The sequence below is a fragment of the Calonectris borealis genome, chromosome 1 (genome assembly GCF_964195595.1).
Source record: "Calonectris borealis chromosome 1, bCalBor7.hap1.2, whole genome shotgun sequence".
NCBI classification, from domain to species: Eukaryota; Metazoa; Chordata; class Aves; order Procellariiformes; family Procellariidae; genus Calonectris; species Calonectris borealis.
Window position 1 is genome coordinate 123,566,717 of NC_134312.1, and position 18,038 is coordinate 123,584,754.

The 18,038-nt window shown below is 40.1% G+C and overlaps 1 protein-coding gene across 2 annotated transcripts in view; it reads left to right on the forward strand.

Annotated features, from left to right (window-relative positions):
- EFHC2 (EF-hand domain containing 2) overlaps positions 1-18,038 on the forward strand; it is a 60,486-nt gene that overhangs the window by 17,361 nt on the left and 25,087 nt on the right. For both annotated transcript variants that reach the window (XM_075173854.1, XM_075173846.1), the window contains 5 exons: positions 4,590-4,813; positions 7,620-7,871; positions 9,445-9,555; positions 9,878-10,016; positions 17,418-17,583. In XM_075173854.1, the coding sequence (XP_075029955.1) occupies positions 4,590-4,813; positions 7,620-7,871; positions 9,445-9,555; positions 9,878-10,016; positions 17,418-17,583 (892 nt within the window). The remainder of the gene's footprint in view (positions 1-4,589; positions 4,814-7,619; positions 7,872-9,444; positions 9,556-9,877; positions 10,017-17,417; positions 17,584-18,038) is intronic.

The window sequence follows — 18,038 nt, forward strand, 5'->3', positions numbered from 1 at the left end:
GGGAAATGTATTTCAGTGCCTTTAAAAAAGCACATTATGGAATTGGCTGCTGTACTTGGACATGAATTTGTACAGATAAGGTTGCTACCAAATAACTGAAGTTTAAGGTTCATTTAATTTTGGAAACTGCCTTGCTATAGTTTGAACTTAGGAAAATATTAGAAGCATTAGAAGAAATCTATACAAATAGAGAAATTGAGTGCAAAACACAAAGGAATGCAGAGGCCAACCTGAACTTGAGAAACCAGAATCAAAGCAAAAAATACCAGGACAATCACAGTGCACAAAAACTAGCTAAAGATAAGGGAGTACAGAGCGAAGAGAAGGACAGTAAACTTGACCGCATAACAAACTCCACTGTGTTCTTCCAGAGCCAGAGTGCTAATTCTTCCCATATAAAAAGAAATTCTCCCATAGAGAGCCAGATATGGCAGTGCAAGTGTTTTGTAGATCTAATTCCCAGTTAACAGGACTGTGGCTGGCTGATACCACCTTATCAAAAGGTCATTTATGTCCCATGGGGTTGACTGTAGCTTCCAGTGCAATCCAGGCCCTGCAAGCCAGAGCAGAGTGGAGCAGCTGGCTGGTTTCCCCAAGGTCAGCCAGCTGAAAAAGAGAGTGGAGCTGCCTGCTGGCTGGGTTCCCAAGGCCAGCTGGCTGAAAAGTACAAGCGGGAAAGTGAAGTTGCAGTCAGCTCCTCCAATAAAACCGATTATCTAAGAGTTTAAGACCTCCCCTGAGGCCTTGAAATAATTGTGATTTTGCCATACTTAATGGTGGCCAAATCATGACCTTGCTATGTTCTGAGACGGGTGACAAAGTGAATGTAAGAAGCTTCCTTGTTTATTGGGGTGAACTCTTTATGTTGCAGAAATAGTAGTGGTTGCTTCTCCTCCTTTCTGTGCAAGCAGTCAAGAGTGTACAAACTCCAGGTGTTACCCATTCCTCTCCTCTCTCTAATGCACTCTTGAGTAGTGCAGAGGAAGTCAGAAAGCTGTGTTGAGGAAATTCTTCATACCACTTTATTTCTTCTGCAGAGCAGTGTAGCAGCAGAGACCAAATAATTTGCTGCCCAGCTTCGTGAGCTGCCCCATAGTTAAAAGGCCTTCGCTACTATTAAGGTTTCCTTAAGCTGCTGCTGTAGTTGCCAAATAATCGGAAGCCCTAAGAGAAAAGAAGATATGCTTCAAATTATGGTATGGGAACTCGATGCCACCACCATTGTTAGAAAAAAGCAGTACCCCAACTCCCTTTACAAAAGCACAGTAGAGGAGAGCTGCTGACCAGATGCAAATATTTAAAATAATGCTTGGTGGTGCAGTAGGATAGCCTGCTCAATAAACTGACAAAAGACAAAAGAAACATCAAGAATAGCCATGCATCCTGAGCAACTTGAGTGTTGCGCATGCCCAGATCCTCCTTTAACAGCTTGTAGCAAATTTCTAGGAGTAGAAATGTAATTATTTTCCAGAAGGAAGGACAATTTAAAAAATGCTGAGACCTAACCTCAGCTGATCAGGTTTTATTAAATTTCAAATTCAACAATATAAAATGTATCTTCTACATGTGTAGATCAGGCACAGTGGTACCTAATAAAAGCAAAGGATTGCTACAGATATTATCTTTACAAGACATTTTCCATTAGGAAAGAAATTCTTATCCCTCAGAACAAAATGGGCATGTGTTTTATACTTTGAAAAGTGATATGAAAAACTAGCTGAAGGCTTATTCACCAATTCTGAGGTGAATATATCCTCAGAAAACACGTTATATTAGAAAATTGTCAGCCATTATATTTTCACTAAGGTGATGATTCAACAGGATTTGCATTTTTGCAGAGGACTGTTCTGATAGCACATTATCTGTTGATTTTTGTAGGAGTGACCCAAGGATTAGCCAAAATCAGGTAACATATTTTAAAGCATGTGGTTTTGTTAATGGTAATGCGAGGCAGTTTTGCATCATGTTAAAATGTGCTAATTACCATGTTTTCTAACTAATATTTCCACGAGGATGCATTTTAAATACGTGTATAAGTATGTTTAAACAGATAGGTTCAAATTTATTTTACAGTCAAAGGTCAGTAACCAGAATGTTGGATTTGGTACATGTTAAACATCAGGATGCTGAACGGGTCTTAAATAATTATTTTAATGGGAATGTAAAGTAAATCTGCTTTGTTGCTTTATTCCTCTGAAAAATTAAGGGTATGTTTTCATTGTAGGAGTTAGCATTTAACAAACAACTCTGATAATGTAGTAGTGGCAGGTATTTCATACAGATTAGTCCTTAGGGAAATAAAGCGAACAGTAAAGAATTTCCATGGACTAACTCAGAAATAAGGCCCTTCAAACACCAAACAAAACCACACACGATATCTTTCTCCCTCCTCCTCTGCCTCTCTTCATCCCCTCTCTCCCCAGGCCCTCCTCCACCACCACCTACCCCCAAAACAAAATAGCAGTGCTGGAAAATCATCAAACAGGACTCAGTGGGAAACACTACCAGATGCACAGCTGAAGGGCACTGGAAAGAGATCCAGTTCTGTAGTGAGAGATAATGAGACAGACCTTTTCGATAATTGTGTCTAGTAAACGATTATTGTAGTAGTAGGGTAGTACTGGAACTATTTTTAGTTTTCAAATTGTTGTGTGTTTACTGTAGTTGTCTTAAAGTTGCACCTTTTATAATTACTGTAATTTTGAAGTTGTTGGGAACCTATCGTGGCAAGGAATTGTTATAACAGTATGGGTTGCTGGTTCCTGTCTGGTCTTAGCCAGTGGGTATCCGCATTATAAAGTTGGTGCTACAGAAGTGTCTGGGCTGGTAAGCACAGCAAAGAGCCTGAGGTTGAAGACTGGACCATCTTTTTATTCTCTGCAGGGTATTTTCACACAACTATACTAAGATATTGATGTGACAAAACTTTCATTGTTGTCCTTTTTGTTCTCTCATAATGTTGAAAAAAAGAATTTAGTCCCAGCTTTGCCAATCTGCTGTTCTTTGTGAACTCTAACTTCACTCAGAATAAATCATAGCTTGTGTCATATGCAGCTGCATACCTTTCTTTAACATATGCATTATGTGTTTGTTTAATCTACTGAGGCTGTATCTTATAAGTTGTTTCTAAAATACTTACAGTATCACAGAACCGTTGAGGTTGGAAGGGATATCTTAAGATTGTCTAGTCCAACCCGCCTAGTCCAAAGCAGCATCAGCTAGAGCCAGATGCCCAGGGCCATGTCCAGTTGGGTTTTAATTATCTCCAAGGATGGAGACCCTACCATCTTTTTGGACAGCCTGTTCCAGTGTTTCATCACCCTCACAGTAGAAAAGTGTTTTCTTGTGTTCAGATGGAATTTTGTATCTTTTAATTCGTGCCCATTGCCTCATGTCCTGTCAGTGGGCACCACGGAGAAGAACCTGGCTCAGTATTCTTCATTCCCTCCCATCAGGTATTTATAAACATTGATAAGATCCCCCCCCGAGCCCTCTCTGCTCCAGGCTGAACAGACCAGCTCCCTCAACCTTTCCATCTGAGAGATGGTCTCTTAATCATCAGCAGTGAGTACTTTTGAAGCATTACCCAATTCATCAATGTATTTGTGAGTTTTCAGCTGATAGATCAATAGTAGATTCCTTCTCTTTTAATGTGGTAAATGTAAACAAATACAATGCTCCCAGAATAACAGTTCTTTCATTTAAAGACTATCAAGAAGAAAACTTAAGCGTGTACTTACTTTAACAAAGTTAAAATGCCTCTCTTTTTTTTCTCTGTTCTTTTTATTTTCCCTTTCTTTTTTCTTTTGGATAGTGTTCCTCTTAGACTATGGGTTATGAGTTCCTGGCTCGGTATTTCTGAGATGGATAAATATTTACATTTCTCTGCTGCAGCCCAGCAATCAGCCCAACTCATCTCAGTTGTCTCTACTTTCAGTTTGCTCCTTTAGGAAGCTTGGTTGAATGCACCTGTTTCCATGCTTGATAGATCACACTTTTTTCCTTGGTAGGGCATTTTTTTTCTCTAACCTTAACTATATATGGCTCTCCTCGCCCTGCAGAGTGTAGACAAATCTGGTCCCTCCTATACACCCCGGCACATGTTTGTGTGGTTTTTTTTTTTTTTGCACAACTTTTTGTGTGGTGTTTTTTTTTTAAAGAAAAATTAATTATAATAATGAGTACTGGAGACTGCTTTGCTTCTCAGAAAAAGTGAAAAAGACATCTCTTTTCTTAATGAGAGCAGTGTCTTTGCTATTCTTGTTGAAAAAATACTAACCTGTTACGTTTGCAGCAACACATGGGGATTTATTCCAGTGGTTTTCCTGTTTGCTCCAGAAGGTGGTAATTTTCTGTATTAACTTAAGTAAAGTACTAGAACTTGAGGTTCTAGAAGATGATCAGCGTAAAGTATTGTTGTTAGTAAAAAGGATCCTCTTACCTAATAGTTCTTTTGCTGAATGAAGGATAATTTTGTTTGTCCCATATGGCTTCATCTGTTTTGGTCATATCAGCATAGAAAATGAGCAAGTCTGTGAAGTGATCCTCAGAGTGAAGGATATTCACTCTACGAATTTATTCTTTTACAGGAACTATTGTTCGACGGCATCGGATTCCACTTCCACCTCCTCATGAAGATCAGTTCTATACTATAGATCATTTCAATATCAACATAGAAGTAATCCTTTATGCCCGAAGATATAAGATTATAGATTGTGACCAATTTACAAAAAATTTCCTGAGGAAAATGGGAGTTAGATTAAATCCTCCCGCAGGTCGTCCAGATGACCCGTACACCAACGAGCGGCAAAAGGTCAGATGAGGCAATAATAGTGAAAACTTGATTTTAATAAAAGTGCCATTGCTATTAGTAATATGCATTGTATGAAATATTTCTCTAATAGCAAATAGAAGGTATGTAGAGGTAGCTATTTCAACATAATGAATCACAACAGAAAACTTGCTTTTTAAAATTTTGTTATGTGGCTCATTGTACTAACATAGTGAAGTCCCAAATATAACTGATTTTCTCCTGATGTGTTCACACAGCTTTTGAAACGGAACAAAATTAATTGGTAAAAATAAAATAAACCTTTCTGCATTAAGCTGGAAAGAAAAAAAATGGACCTATTATATGTTCTACTTATGACTTTGCTTGAGCTAATGTAATGGTAATAAACACTTCTAAAGTGTCTAAAGGAAGATCTAATTGGAATTGTGGTTCAAGCACATCCATGGCTTCCTGCAGACTCTTACTTGGTCTATTCATATGTCATCCTTCATCTCTAACCCACATGCTATTAACAGCTCATTGCATGTGTAAAGCAAATTCTGCCGCCACAAAGAACCCAGCACTCTGCAGTTTTAAGACTTGTGAGATTTTATTTGAACACGGTTGCCTCTTTTATGAGTATATGGGAACACATACACACCTCCTCCAAAAATCTCACTTGCAGCTCCTAGATGCTACGTGGATTCCACTCTGCAGGATTTGAGGTCTTTTCTCTGGGAATAGTGGTGGGAGTGATGTTTTCTGTATTGATTAATATGAGTGCAGATGGCACTGTATTTTTCCCTTGACCTGACTCTGTTAGGACTGTTGGCCCACGATATGCCGTCTGTTGTGATAGGTTCAGCCTAGTACTCTGAAAGCAACAAATACTGCACGTGTCTGTTGCATTCGACTTAGTCCTCCTATAGAGAAAACTGCTGCAGCTCTCAGCAGCAAAAATGGAAGGTAATTGCAACTGAGATGAGTAGGACCATTTGCATGTCTTTGAGGCACTCTCAGGCCAACATGTTGCTTTCACTTCATTCATGCTTTCAGGCTCTTTGCAGTCCCCCAGTGAAAAGTAGCATTTGTAATATGTCTTCTCGTTCTGCATAGTGGCGACTCAGGCTGGCCATGGGTTGTTTTTCCCTTACTCAGGCTTTGTAGGTAACAAGTGTGTTACCTACATCCTGAGTTGTCTTGATATTGGCAGACTGTGTCAACATTATATATGGTACTGTATAACCTGCTTAGATTTTTTTTTTTTTTGTAAAAACAACAAGCAAAACATTCAAGTATTGTGCATATGTGTGCCTAAAGAGAATGGAGAGGGGAAAAAGAGGTTTGAGAAATAAGAGCATCAGAAGACCAAAAATTACTGAAATCTATGTCTTAATATTCTCAGTTGTTGAGAAATTACAGAAAAGTTATCTAGGAAGTTCTGGCTGCTTTATGCTCTCACTTTCCTGTGACTGATTTGTGGAAGGTAATTTTTTTTTATTTATTAAGGGTGGATTGCTCTGGACTGCTTTGATCAAAATTAAATCGGTTTGCACCAGACTCCTAATAGTGCAGATGGCCAGAAAATGAAGGTATGAAGGAAAGGAAGGAATACGATGAGACAGAAAATGAGACCAATGACAAATGTAGCAAGACCCTTAGATTCATATTTCCGTATTGTTGGAGATGTTATCCCATGGATGGTGATGTTATCTGGCTCTGTGGCTATATTTGGTTGCTCACTGCATCTTCAAGGGTCAGGAAGGAGGAAAGATAGTAAATAGTAAATACCATGCATATGAGCATGATGATGCCTGAAATGGAAAGAGTGCTGCAGATCAGCAGATTGGCAGGCAAAACTTGGTTCTGCTCTCCTTATTTTAAGATTTGATGCTCTGAAAGAATGGGCCTTTTCCCTCTCAGATTTTTAAGGCCAGAACATGTATCAGTGGATAAATAGAAATTTATCCATAGTCAACAGTTCTTTCTGTTCAGACAGCTCAGCTTACATTGTGTCATTGATGTCTGTCACCATTTTCCTTTGGAAGCACTAGTGTATAATTTTGTAGATTAAAAGGACTGTCTTGCTCCTTTAACCCACTTTGGACATGACGGATTTTGACTTAGGAAAAACACCTTGTTCAGAACAACGTTTATATATGTGACTGTAACTAACAGTATATGAATGCAGTCCTTGGGTTGAATCATCATCATGGGATCTGATTTAATGCAGTGCTACTGGTTTTGTGGCAACCATGACTGTAGATAGCATCTTGTCATAGATCACATCAGCTGGAATATATTTTTAGTTGGAGATTTGCTATTCCTTTTGAGATCTATGAGTGTATATTGAGAGGAGAACATATATACCCAGTATCTGCGAACTGTATGACATGAATCAAAAGTTAATTAACTATGTTTTAAAACCAAAAGAAAGAAAAGCCAAAGGGAAAAGAAAGAATTAATTCTTTATACCACATCATCTATAAAAATAATTCTCAAGGAAGTAAATCAGGAAGGGTGATGCTATTTGGAGTTGTAGTCATCTGATTGCCATGGGCAATTTGTTGAAAATGTGAGCTGTACTATAAATAATTTAACAATTTTCTGATCTGAATGACCTTATTGCAAGAAAAACAAGGATCAAAACCAATCCAAAATTGTTTTCATATATTTTCTGAGGGCACAGCAACCCTGTAAATAGTTCTTTGGTAATGACAATGTGTGGTGTTATTTGAAAATCCAAAAAGCATGTTCTAAAATTAGATTGTACCCTGCAGTTTGGTATCCTGTTTTTAAAGGCAAATAATTGAAAAGGTGTGTCTCTTAATTTCTCCTTTATCTGCAGATTCTGGATAGTATGAAGCCATTGCGCCCTTATGAGCGCATTGACACTTTGAAACAATTTCTGGAGCATAATGGACATGTTTTACGGTTTTTCTGTGTGTGGGATGACCCAGAATCCATGTTTCATGACCCACGGGAACTTGTTCTGCACTATTATTTGTCTGATGATACTATTGATATAAAAGAAATTATACCAGTAAACTCAGGCCGGGATGCAGTTCCACTTTTCCTCAGAAGAGATAAGCTTCCAAAGGTGAGGAATGAAAATTTCAGCTTATTTTGAATTCTTCCGCTAATTAAGAATTATTAAATGCCTTGTTTTGAAAATCCTGTTTTAGGATTGTAATGATATTTAGAAAGTGTTACCAGAGTATTAATCATAATTGCATGATTTTGCACACATATTCATATAATAATAAGTGATAGAAAAAAATAAATTTAGGCTTGTCATGCTTTAAGTAAAAGGAGAGAGAATTTAGGCAGAAAGATATCCTATGATTTCCTTTCTCCCATATTAGTGTGTTAAGGTAAATGTATTGATAAAGCTGTGCAATAATGGAAGTCCAGAAAATTAACTAATATTGATAGATAAACTAATGTAAAACTGAGGTGAATTCAGATTTGTTCCATTAATTTATATTTGGAACCTTTGGAAAAGTCCAGGTTTAGTATTCTATAACATGACTTCTTTGTAGCAAATCTAGAGTGATTTCTTCAAATTGAGTTCCTAGATTTGGGACCGTAAGCAAAGCTAGTTAAAATCAATAGGAATCCGTGAATAAGCTTTGTCAGGCATTAATCAGGTGCTTATTTGAGAAGGCTCCTCTCAGAGAAATCTTCAAGGAGTTTGAGTCCTCTGTAACCTATTACGATTATAAAATTAACAAGCTGGATACACTTCTGTATTGCTCCAGACAGATCCTGATGATAGAATAACGTCAACCCACAGAGTAAAACACTGCGGGACATCTTCCCTCCTTTCGTTCTAATACTGGTAATCTATTTGTGATGCCATACATGTATGTGAGATTTTATAGTAAAAAGCTAACAGCAAAATATTGCATTTTTCTCACCTTGTGCATCCTATGTTCCGAGATGCTGATTTAGCGGTGGCTCTATGCTGACAGACCCCTTCTACCATTGAAGTGCATGTTGCAATTTTAAGGGCTGGCTTCTTCCTCTGAATTCAGTGGAAATTTTGAGAAGGACAGCAGAGGAGATCAGTCAAAAGTTGGGGTGTCAGGGAAAGTGGTATGACAAAATAACCCACTTTGGTTACCCTGCCAAAAAATGTAATTTGTTGGCATATTAAGATTGATATTACTGGGATAAATTACTATTGTAATTTTGAAACTTGCAATAGAAACAAAAATACTAACATTTTTGCCAGTAGAATCATGCTGACTTGAATCCTCTCTATTTGTGCAGTGCTTAGCATGGTAGGACCAACCCTGAGCGGTTCTTTTGCATGTTTTTATAATTATTACCAATCAAAATAATAGCCTTTAGAGCAGATGTTGACAAGGATGTGCTACTTTGGGTGTGCTAACCTTTGCTTTCTGTTTGCTTCCAAGAAAAAGGAGACCTTACTCTTGGATACACAGTAAGATTCTGAATGCTTCATCTGGCATACATACTGGCTTTTGATGTATACAGTGGCTTTTAGGTTCGGTGGTGTAATCTTACCTTAGAATTTACTAAAAATTCTCCCAAGAAAATACTACAATAGCAGTCAGTCTGTAAAAAACCTGCTAGTTCTAAGGTAACTGAGTTCTCTTTCTTCACTGTTAATTGTATTTCCTAAGAGTTGGTCTCTTTTCTTGCAGTATGCTCCCACCGGGCTGTATCAGCCGGGCACAATCACCAGTCGCACTGTTCTCAATGTGTTTGGAAAGTCAGTAGGAAACGGAGGCCGTTACATTCTGGACAATCGTAAGGTCAGATATTATTGAATGCCTCCAGCTGTTGAAAGTCTTTATAGTAGTTTTTGTAATTTCTGTGGTTGTTATCCTCTACCACAAAGAGAGTTATTTATAAAATCGTGTTGCTACTGGAGAATAGCTCAAATGAAAACTACTGAGATTTATTGTATGTAAATTCCACGTTTGTGAAAGTGAGGTAGCTTAGCATGGGTTGAAAAGAGACTTGCAAATGGACTATGAAGGTTATATTTTAAATCACACGCACTAAATGACCTAGATTTTAAGAAAGGTTGTGGGATTCTGAGATTTATAGAGCTGCTGTTCCCTTTTTTATTAGACAGGAGCAGTGCATCAGGAATTTTACAGAGACAGTGACCTGAAAATAGGGGCGGTAATTAATGTTTGGGGAAGGAAGATAATACTATGTGATTGTGATGAATTCACTAAAGAATATTACAGGACAAAGTACGGAATCAGTAAGTAGTGATAATTATCCTTTCCTTATGAGCATTTTTATACTTCTGAGTTTGACAGGGCTGTCTTCGAATTTTATTACTGACAAATCATGTTCGTTAAAACCTTTAGCAATAACAATCTGTTGTAGGCTGTTAAACAGCAAAGCAGTAATTTTGCAGGTGATCCTTTCTTATATGTTGCTCCATTGAAAACTAACACATAACGTGCATGTTCTGTTCCTAACTGCCTCTATTTTAAAACTAGAATGACAAAATAGTCAATATGGATAGACTGCCAATTCTTCTTCTCTCCTTCCCCCTCCCATTCCAATAGCTGCGTTTCCCGTCAGAAAACAATAAAGAGCATGTAGTGAGTGGGTAAGTAGAATGAGCTCAATTATTCCCCATTATACTATGTTTCATTTTATATGGATGTTAGAATCCTCACATAATAAGATTTTCTGACACAACAGTAGTAGTCTATCACATTATTGGTTTTTACAATGCAGTTTTGTGTATTCTGGACCATTAGAGTATGTATCCTGTTTCAGCACTGAATTCTGGAAACATTTAGCAACTATGTCCATAATGGGAAAGCATTTTGGAAATGTATAACTATAGGGGCTTTCGTTTATCTGTCTTTGAATTCCCTCAGTCTATTATGGACATCTTCCTGCAAAAACAGCTTAGTTAATTTCTGGCAGTTTATTCATTCAACAAATATAGCTAAGTGTCCAACTGTTCAGAGATGGTTGGAAGAATCCTACTACGGCCTTTCTCTGACATTGTGAAACACAATACCTGGGTAGACTATTTCTTTCATTTTGACTTGTGATCAGATAGAGTGTAGTGTTTGGATCAAAACTTGTCTGCTGCATTGGGGGAATTAAATGATGTAGCGCTGCCATTACACTAAATTTCACTAAAATAGTGCCAAGTTTTCGTGCCAAAACACTAAATTTCTTAATTGGCAAAACATGTCTCATTAGGACTTTTCTAATAATAGCTTGGCATGTCTGTACCAAAATAAATCTTTTCTTATACTAGCCAGTGTGTGATAAAGCCATATTCAATAACTGTAGTATTATCTATAATAATAGTGAGTCTAACTCCAGAGATGCAAAACAGGGGGTTCTTCCCCGAGAATTTTTTCAGCCAAGACCGTTGCTGCTGTTTGGCAGCAATATCCTCTGTCTGAGTAAAATATCCTGGAACCGTGAATTTGGATTTCTTACTCACAGCAGGCAGTGAAATGCAGCTGACCATTCTGTATCAACCAAGCAGTGCAACCAAGTGTTACACAAATGCAAAGGCTCTTCCTCTCCCTATAATGCTGGCTTAGTAATTACTGGTTATGTCTCTGGATGTTGAAGTTAGGAGAAGTCAGAAGTTGCTGATGTGTAGAGTTCTAGAAGGCTGGGACCATAGGCTATCTAGTCCATTCCCAGTGTTCTGAGGCAGGATAGTGTATATGCATAGCCTGCACCTGTATATGCATCAGTCACTGACTGATGTTTGTATAGCCTTTTATCGGTATCCTCCAGGAGAGGAGATTTCTCTGCCTCCTGAAGTATCTTATCCTAACCTCACAGTTAGAAATGCTGCTTAATAGCTATCTGAAGCTGGTTTGTGTAAACTGAGAGTAACTTTTTTGTCTTACCTTTGTTGGTAAGACAGGGAGAACAATGGATCAGTGTCCTCTTTTTATAACAACCTCGTACATATCTGAACACTATTCCAATACACCATCTTACCACCTTACCCCCCTCCCAGGCCATCTGGTGCTAGGGGAAACCTTTCAGTCTTTTTCCCTAGCCCATTCTTTTATATCTGTGATAATTCTTCTGGTTTTTCTCAGTGCTTTCTCCAGTTTGTCTCCCTTCTTAACACAAAACACACAAAGATGTGCTCTACCTTCAGGAAACTCAGAAGTGTTTTGCACATACCTGTAAGGATACATGCTGGCAAAGACTCTGACTAACACAAAAACCCCATCCATCTTGATGCTGCCTGTCTTGTTCACAGAAAATAAACATTTTCTTAGAGCTAAGAGAGTCTCACAATTTGCTGTGAAATTCTTTCCTGTTTTCCCCATCAGGATTTAAAAAACGTAGATATGACTTTTTAACTAGAAGGGGCTAAGAGTAGAATCAGGGTAGTTTTTGGCTTAGAAGCAGGTTTTGAGAGAGAAAGGGTTAGGGTTCACCTTTCATTCTTAGTGAGTTACAAATTTTGTTTGTGTCTGGTGGACGTACAAGGTACTCTCAGTGGGCTCAGTCCCACAAAGTGCCCAGCGTTCTGCTCCCATCCAATTAAACACTGAAATGTGCTTAATTGCAGTTTGAGTCCAGGGAGACCATTTACTTGAGTAAGAGTAAGCAAGTGGATAAATGAGTTCTTACATCAAGGCACAGTGCTCAGCACCCCACGGCATCAATCCAGCTGTTTGTTTGTTATTGTGTTTTTACATTACTCCCCTTCAATTCATACTCTTCTGCCAAAGCCATTAAAGAGGCCGACATTTATTTTTGACTCTGCAGTTTCAGCATAAGTTGCTTGCCGATGGAATCTGCCCTTTAGGAGAATTAAGCACAGTTCAGATTTCCCTTGAATGCATGATTACGATATGTTATGTATTTCCAATGTTGGGTTGCCTGTTCTGCTTTTTATACTGTTTGTGAAAAGCAAAGAAGAGCTCTTCCATGGGTAAACGATAGCTAATGCCCTTCAATAGGAAGCTAATGAAATTACTGTCATCTAGCGGTGCTATCAATGGAAGAGAAAATGCCTTAATGTGTGATATTATCTGTCCAGACTTGCTAGTCTCCTCAGAGAAGGAGAAAAATATTCTATAGCCATGTAGGTGTAGTGGTCACCCAGCTGAAACATGAAATAACTAATGTGCAGTGGGGGAAAGCTGGTACTTGTTCTTCTCGCTAAATACAGTATCTCAGGACGGACTTGAGTGTAAAGTGTAGAGCTGAGTATAAAGTGTTCCTTCTTAAAAAACAGATTGTTCCTGAAGGAACAAAACCAGTAAAATCTGGTTTCGCACTGATTTTTATTCAATGTCCCGGCACCTCCCAAGCCTGTTTGTTACGCCTTTTTGCAGCACCCTGCGATCCCTCTCCTGTCCCAGCTCTCCTCGCCCTCCCACCCCCTCATTTCTCAGGCTCCCTCCCTGACCTGCTGCCTGGGCAGAGCAGCGTGCGGGGTGATCGGCTGGCCAGTACATGTGTGCTTTTGGCCAGGCAGCTGCTGCTGGATAACAGCTGACTTCTTGCTTTTCCCTCAGTGGGGGCATTAAAGCCTGCTGCCAATTTTCACTAGACTCGTCAGAGATCAGAGTCTCTCTGGCGTCTAACCTCTCCGCTACATGTGGTGGAGACTGAACAACAGCTTCTAAATATACTTACGCATTTACAGATGCCTTTTTTCCTCAGGTAACTGGAATAATCATGAAGTAAGACTCTGTAAAAGGAGATATTCTTTGAATCAGAATAAACAGTCATGTTTTAGCTGCATGGATGGTTCTGTGACCACTAGATTTTCTTTAATCCTGCATGTAAAAGTTGTGAAGATGGTGGTATTGCCTTCTTATTTTACTTCTTACCTAAATTGTGAAACAGACTTTCACAAAAAGCAGGTCTCAGCTGTTTGTTTTACATCTCCTCTTATGTATAAAGAACATCGTGTTAACAATGTCATCTTACAATGTATATCAAGATCTTACAGTGTGTATTGAAACTGAAAGCAGACAAGCTCATTCAAGCTGGTTTAATGCTGCCTCTGTGGCAACAAATTATTTTTGAGGAATTTAGTTTTTCTTACGAAGAAGGCTATGCCATCTTCGAATTGTTTATATGCTAAACATGTGGCTGGAGCTGTTTTGTTTCTTGCTGTTCCCAGTGCTTGTTCAAATCTCACTCAGGTTTTGATGTCGTGAGAAAAAGTTACTAGTATGCGATACATGTTTGATATAGTCGGTGAAATAAACCCCCTAGTGCCAGCCCATCTCCTGCTGGGCATCAACTAATGCAGTAACAAGGGGTGAAACTGTCCATAGGGAAAATATCTGTGCTATTCTTTTGGAAGTAGAAATTTGTAGTCCCGGACTTTCAATTTGCCCTCTACCCACTGCAAATTTACACTGAAAACGTTACAGCCTGGAAGAAGAGAGCATTGATTCCTTTTCCAGACTGGACAGAGGTAATTTTCTTAAGAAACAGTGATAACCTTGAAAGGAGCGCTTTTTATGTGTAAGTGCAAGTTGTCTGTCTGATTCTACCCTGATGGTGTGTGGCAGAGCAAAGATGAAACGAGTTTTGAGCTCGGGTATGGCTGTTAGTCTACTGCACCTAGCTGGCTGTTCAAAAGTTGCAGAAATGAGTTTTTAACTGGTTTCGTAAACTGTATTTCTCCATTTCTCCATTTCTTTCTGAATTTCCTCTTCCCAGGAGAGAATCTGGATACATAATCCTTCAAAATCCTGGAAACTGTAGGTGGCACAAGGCTGGCTGTTTGTGTTCAGTGAATCTGAATGAAGCAAGGTCATTTTACACCAGGGAAAGGATGGGAACCAAAGCGCTGAACTTCTCTTTGGACTTTGTATACCCCATGCTTGGGTTGTGAGGGATTTAATATACGCTCTGGGGCTAACACGATATTCCCCTTAATTTGTAGTTTCCTTTTAGTTTATAAATGTAATTTTCATCCGTATGTGCTAAAGTACACACAAAGGGCAATGCGCCGGGCGCTGAGGGGAGCGGCGCGAAGCGGGGGATGACGGCCGCCGCCTGCCCTGCCGCGCGGCCACTAGGTGGCGCTGTGGGAGCGCGGGAACCGCCCGCTCGGGGCCGCCCTCCCTCGCGCCCGCTCCGCGCGGCAGCGGGGACCCGCGCTGGGAAACCCGGCGCTCCTTCCCCGCGGGCAGGCGCGGCGGGGGTCGCCTCGTGGCGGAGCCCGCACCCAGGCGGTACCTGCGGGTACTGGGGTTTTCCTTCTGTCTCCATAGACGCCGATTGGCACACGCCGCGCTTCTTGTAACAAGAATTGCGTGTGGAAGTTCTGTAACGTGGCACACTGAAGATGTCTCAAGAGGCAATTTTGTCACCAACAGTATTTAGAAAATAATATTTTGGTGCATGTTTACAGATACACTTACTCTTTCACGGTGAAAATTTCTGAATGGGCTTTCTTTTGCACATGGGTTGGCCTTTGTACTTCTTCGGAATCACAGAAAGGGCACGTGCGGTTTTTATGGAGAAAAATGTTGGCATGGCTTTGCAAAACCCCTTTTTGACTGATTCAGGTGAAGGTATTAGCTTTTCGAGTCACACCATATTCTTCTAAGAGGTAAAGGCCGAAGGAGATCTCATTGTGTTTTCAAGTTAAAGAAAAACTCTGGCATCTGAATGCTTTCTATGTTTTTCAACTTCATACTGCTGCTAGGCAAGTCAGATTTTAAGAGAGTATGTTGCTTTGATCTTCTGATGTAGCCATGTTTAAAACATTTTAATCACAAACCAATTCAGAAAATGTTCCAAGTGACAGCAGTTTTGTCATCCTCCTGAAACCTGTGCTACAAGTTTAGATTATTCATGTCTCTTCAGTTCTGGGTAGAAAAGTTACGTTTTAATGAAAAAAACCTTTATTTCATGGGATCCACTTTTATACACTGGTCACTTATATCAGTCTTTGCCCCCTGGGCTGCGGTTTGTGATCCATCTTTTTCCAGTTTGCCTCATGTATTTGTCTTTCACTTACTAGCCCAGCCAGCTTTCTCTTCTTCAGGGCAGCATCTCCAACCCACCCAGGTGTGGAGGTGATGCCGCTCCATGCAAGCAGTGCTGCGCCGGTTGGCTGTGACCTTCTCATTGGTGCGGGAAGGGCTCTGCGGGTTGTGAGGGACAACGAGCTGGGCTTGAGGTCACAGCAGAGAGGGCCAGCCACAGTCTGGGCTGCCCAGAAATTGAGGAAACTGACTATCGCCCTCTGCTCAGCGCTTGTTAGATCTCATCAAGGTACTGTATCCCCTTTTGGGTCTGCCAGAACAGGAAAGACATGGACCAGCCATGGCGAGTTCAGGGGAGGCTCCAGGATGGTCAGGGATGAGGAACATCCTGGGGGAGCAGAGCTTGCTCAGCCTGGGAAGGGTCCCAAGCAGCTGCCTGCACCCACCCGTGGGGACGTGGCTGAGACCAGGCAGCCTGGCTCTTCACAGGGGTACACAGCATGAGGGCACGAGACAGCATGCATAAGTGGAAACCAGAGGCTCAGAGTTGGTTATCAGGAAAAACTGTCCTCCCTGGGGCAGGCTGCCAGGGCAGGCTGTGCAGGCTCCGTTCTGGGAGGTGTGAAGCCCTGACTGGACACAGCCCTGAGCAGCCTGGTCTGGCCTGGGGCTGACCCTGTCCTGAGCAGAAGACCACGCTAGAGTCCTCCTGAGGTCCCGTCCAACCTGAATAATCCTGTGTTCCTATGATGTATGTCTTCGTTTGCCTCAGGTCTGCCCATTTACTTTCTCCAATATACAAGTTCCTTCCTTCCTTTCACCTTTTCCATTTTCCATTAACCTTATTTAACCAGCAGACTGTATTACTCTGTTGAAGTTTTATGTGAACCCCACTGGCAGCTGGAAGCTGTGTTGCAGTGAAAGGGCAGTGCAGGGAAGCAACAAGGGGCCAAATGGTACAGCAAGATTTTCACCAAGAGAGGAGTAAGGAGGGACCATAGAGCAGCCATAGGTTGCTTTTGGGAGCAACCCCTATGGGAAGTGATTGCAGGTCCCTGACCAGACATGTCTCCGCTGAGTCAGGAGAGCTCCTGCTGTGTATCTGGGATAGTCAGGACCATTGATCACTGCGAGGAAAGCCTTGAGACTGGGGAAAATGAGGGAAAACAAAGCTTCTGAAACTTTGGATAAAGCGAGATGTGGACTGAAGCTATTGGCTTCAATGTACCAAATTCTTCTCATATATGTATGATTTAAAAAATAAATAAAATTTTATTTATTTATGTATTTATTTTCTTCTGGCAAAAAGCAGAGAGCAGGAAACTCATAAGCCAAGTATTTACTTAATCATGTTTTCTCAAAGATAAAACTGAAAAATTAATTTAGAGTTGTTAATTTATTATTTTATCCCATTTTGAAACGATATTTGTCTTTCCTTTTGCCTGTGTATCTTCATGGTATTTGTCAAACATTTTAAGATTATAGATGAAATCCTGAAAGATTTCTGAAGAAACAGTAATTTCGCTGTTGGCTTCTATGGAGTCTTTTCCTACCCTTTTCCTGGTTTGACTTTGATCAGTGCTCTGTTACAAAAATAGGCTAATAAGTATTCATATTGGTAGTTTAAATTCTTAGTAAAATGGTTTCATCAGAACAGTAATAAATAAGTCTTGCTGTCTTTGTTGTAGAGGATTTCAGCCCAGTTCCATATAAGGCTCCACCGCCTCCAAAACCAGAAAAATCGTTTCCTCCTTATACTGGATTTGGTTCTGAAGAGGATTCTCTCTGCTCCTGTATGGGTCTGCTTCCCAAGCCTCCCCAAAAAGATTTCAAGAAATTCATGGAGAAAGACAGGTATTTCAGTGAAAAATAATTCCAACTTTTTAAATTATGTCGTTTTGTGAAGGAGATAAACGTTAAGTAGGGATGTCATTTTTTTCAGAAAAATATGCAGCTCATCAGACTTTTAAGGGACAGGTGCATGAGAACTGGTTTAGTGACATGGTATTCCAATTTTCTCTGAACTCAGCAAAATTTCTCTTTTGAGAAGGCAAATGTTCTGACCCTCCCATCCCCTACCTCCTTCCCTTCTGCTGTCTTCGTTGGGAGTTTGATGGAAGTCTTAGTCCAGGAATTAGTCAGGAATTTTGTATGCTTCAGCAGTCCAACACTGATTTGTTTTTCTGTTTGACTTTCTAGCATTTATTTTTTTTGTCTGCTGAATTTCATGCAGTTTACTGTAGCAATATTAAAGCATTAACCTTTTACTTTCCGTTATGAAATGATTTGTCAGGCAGTGGTTGTTGAAG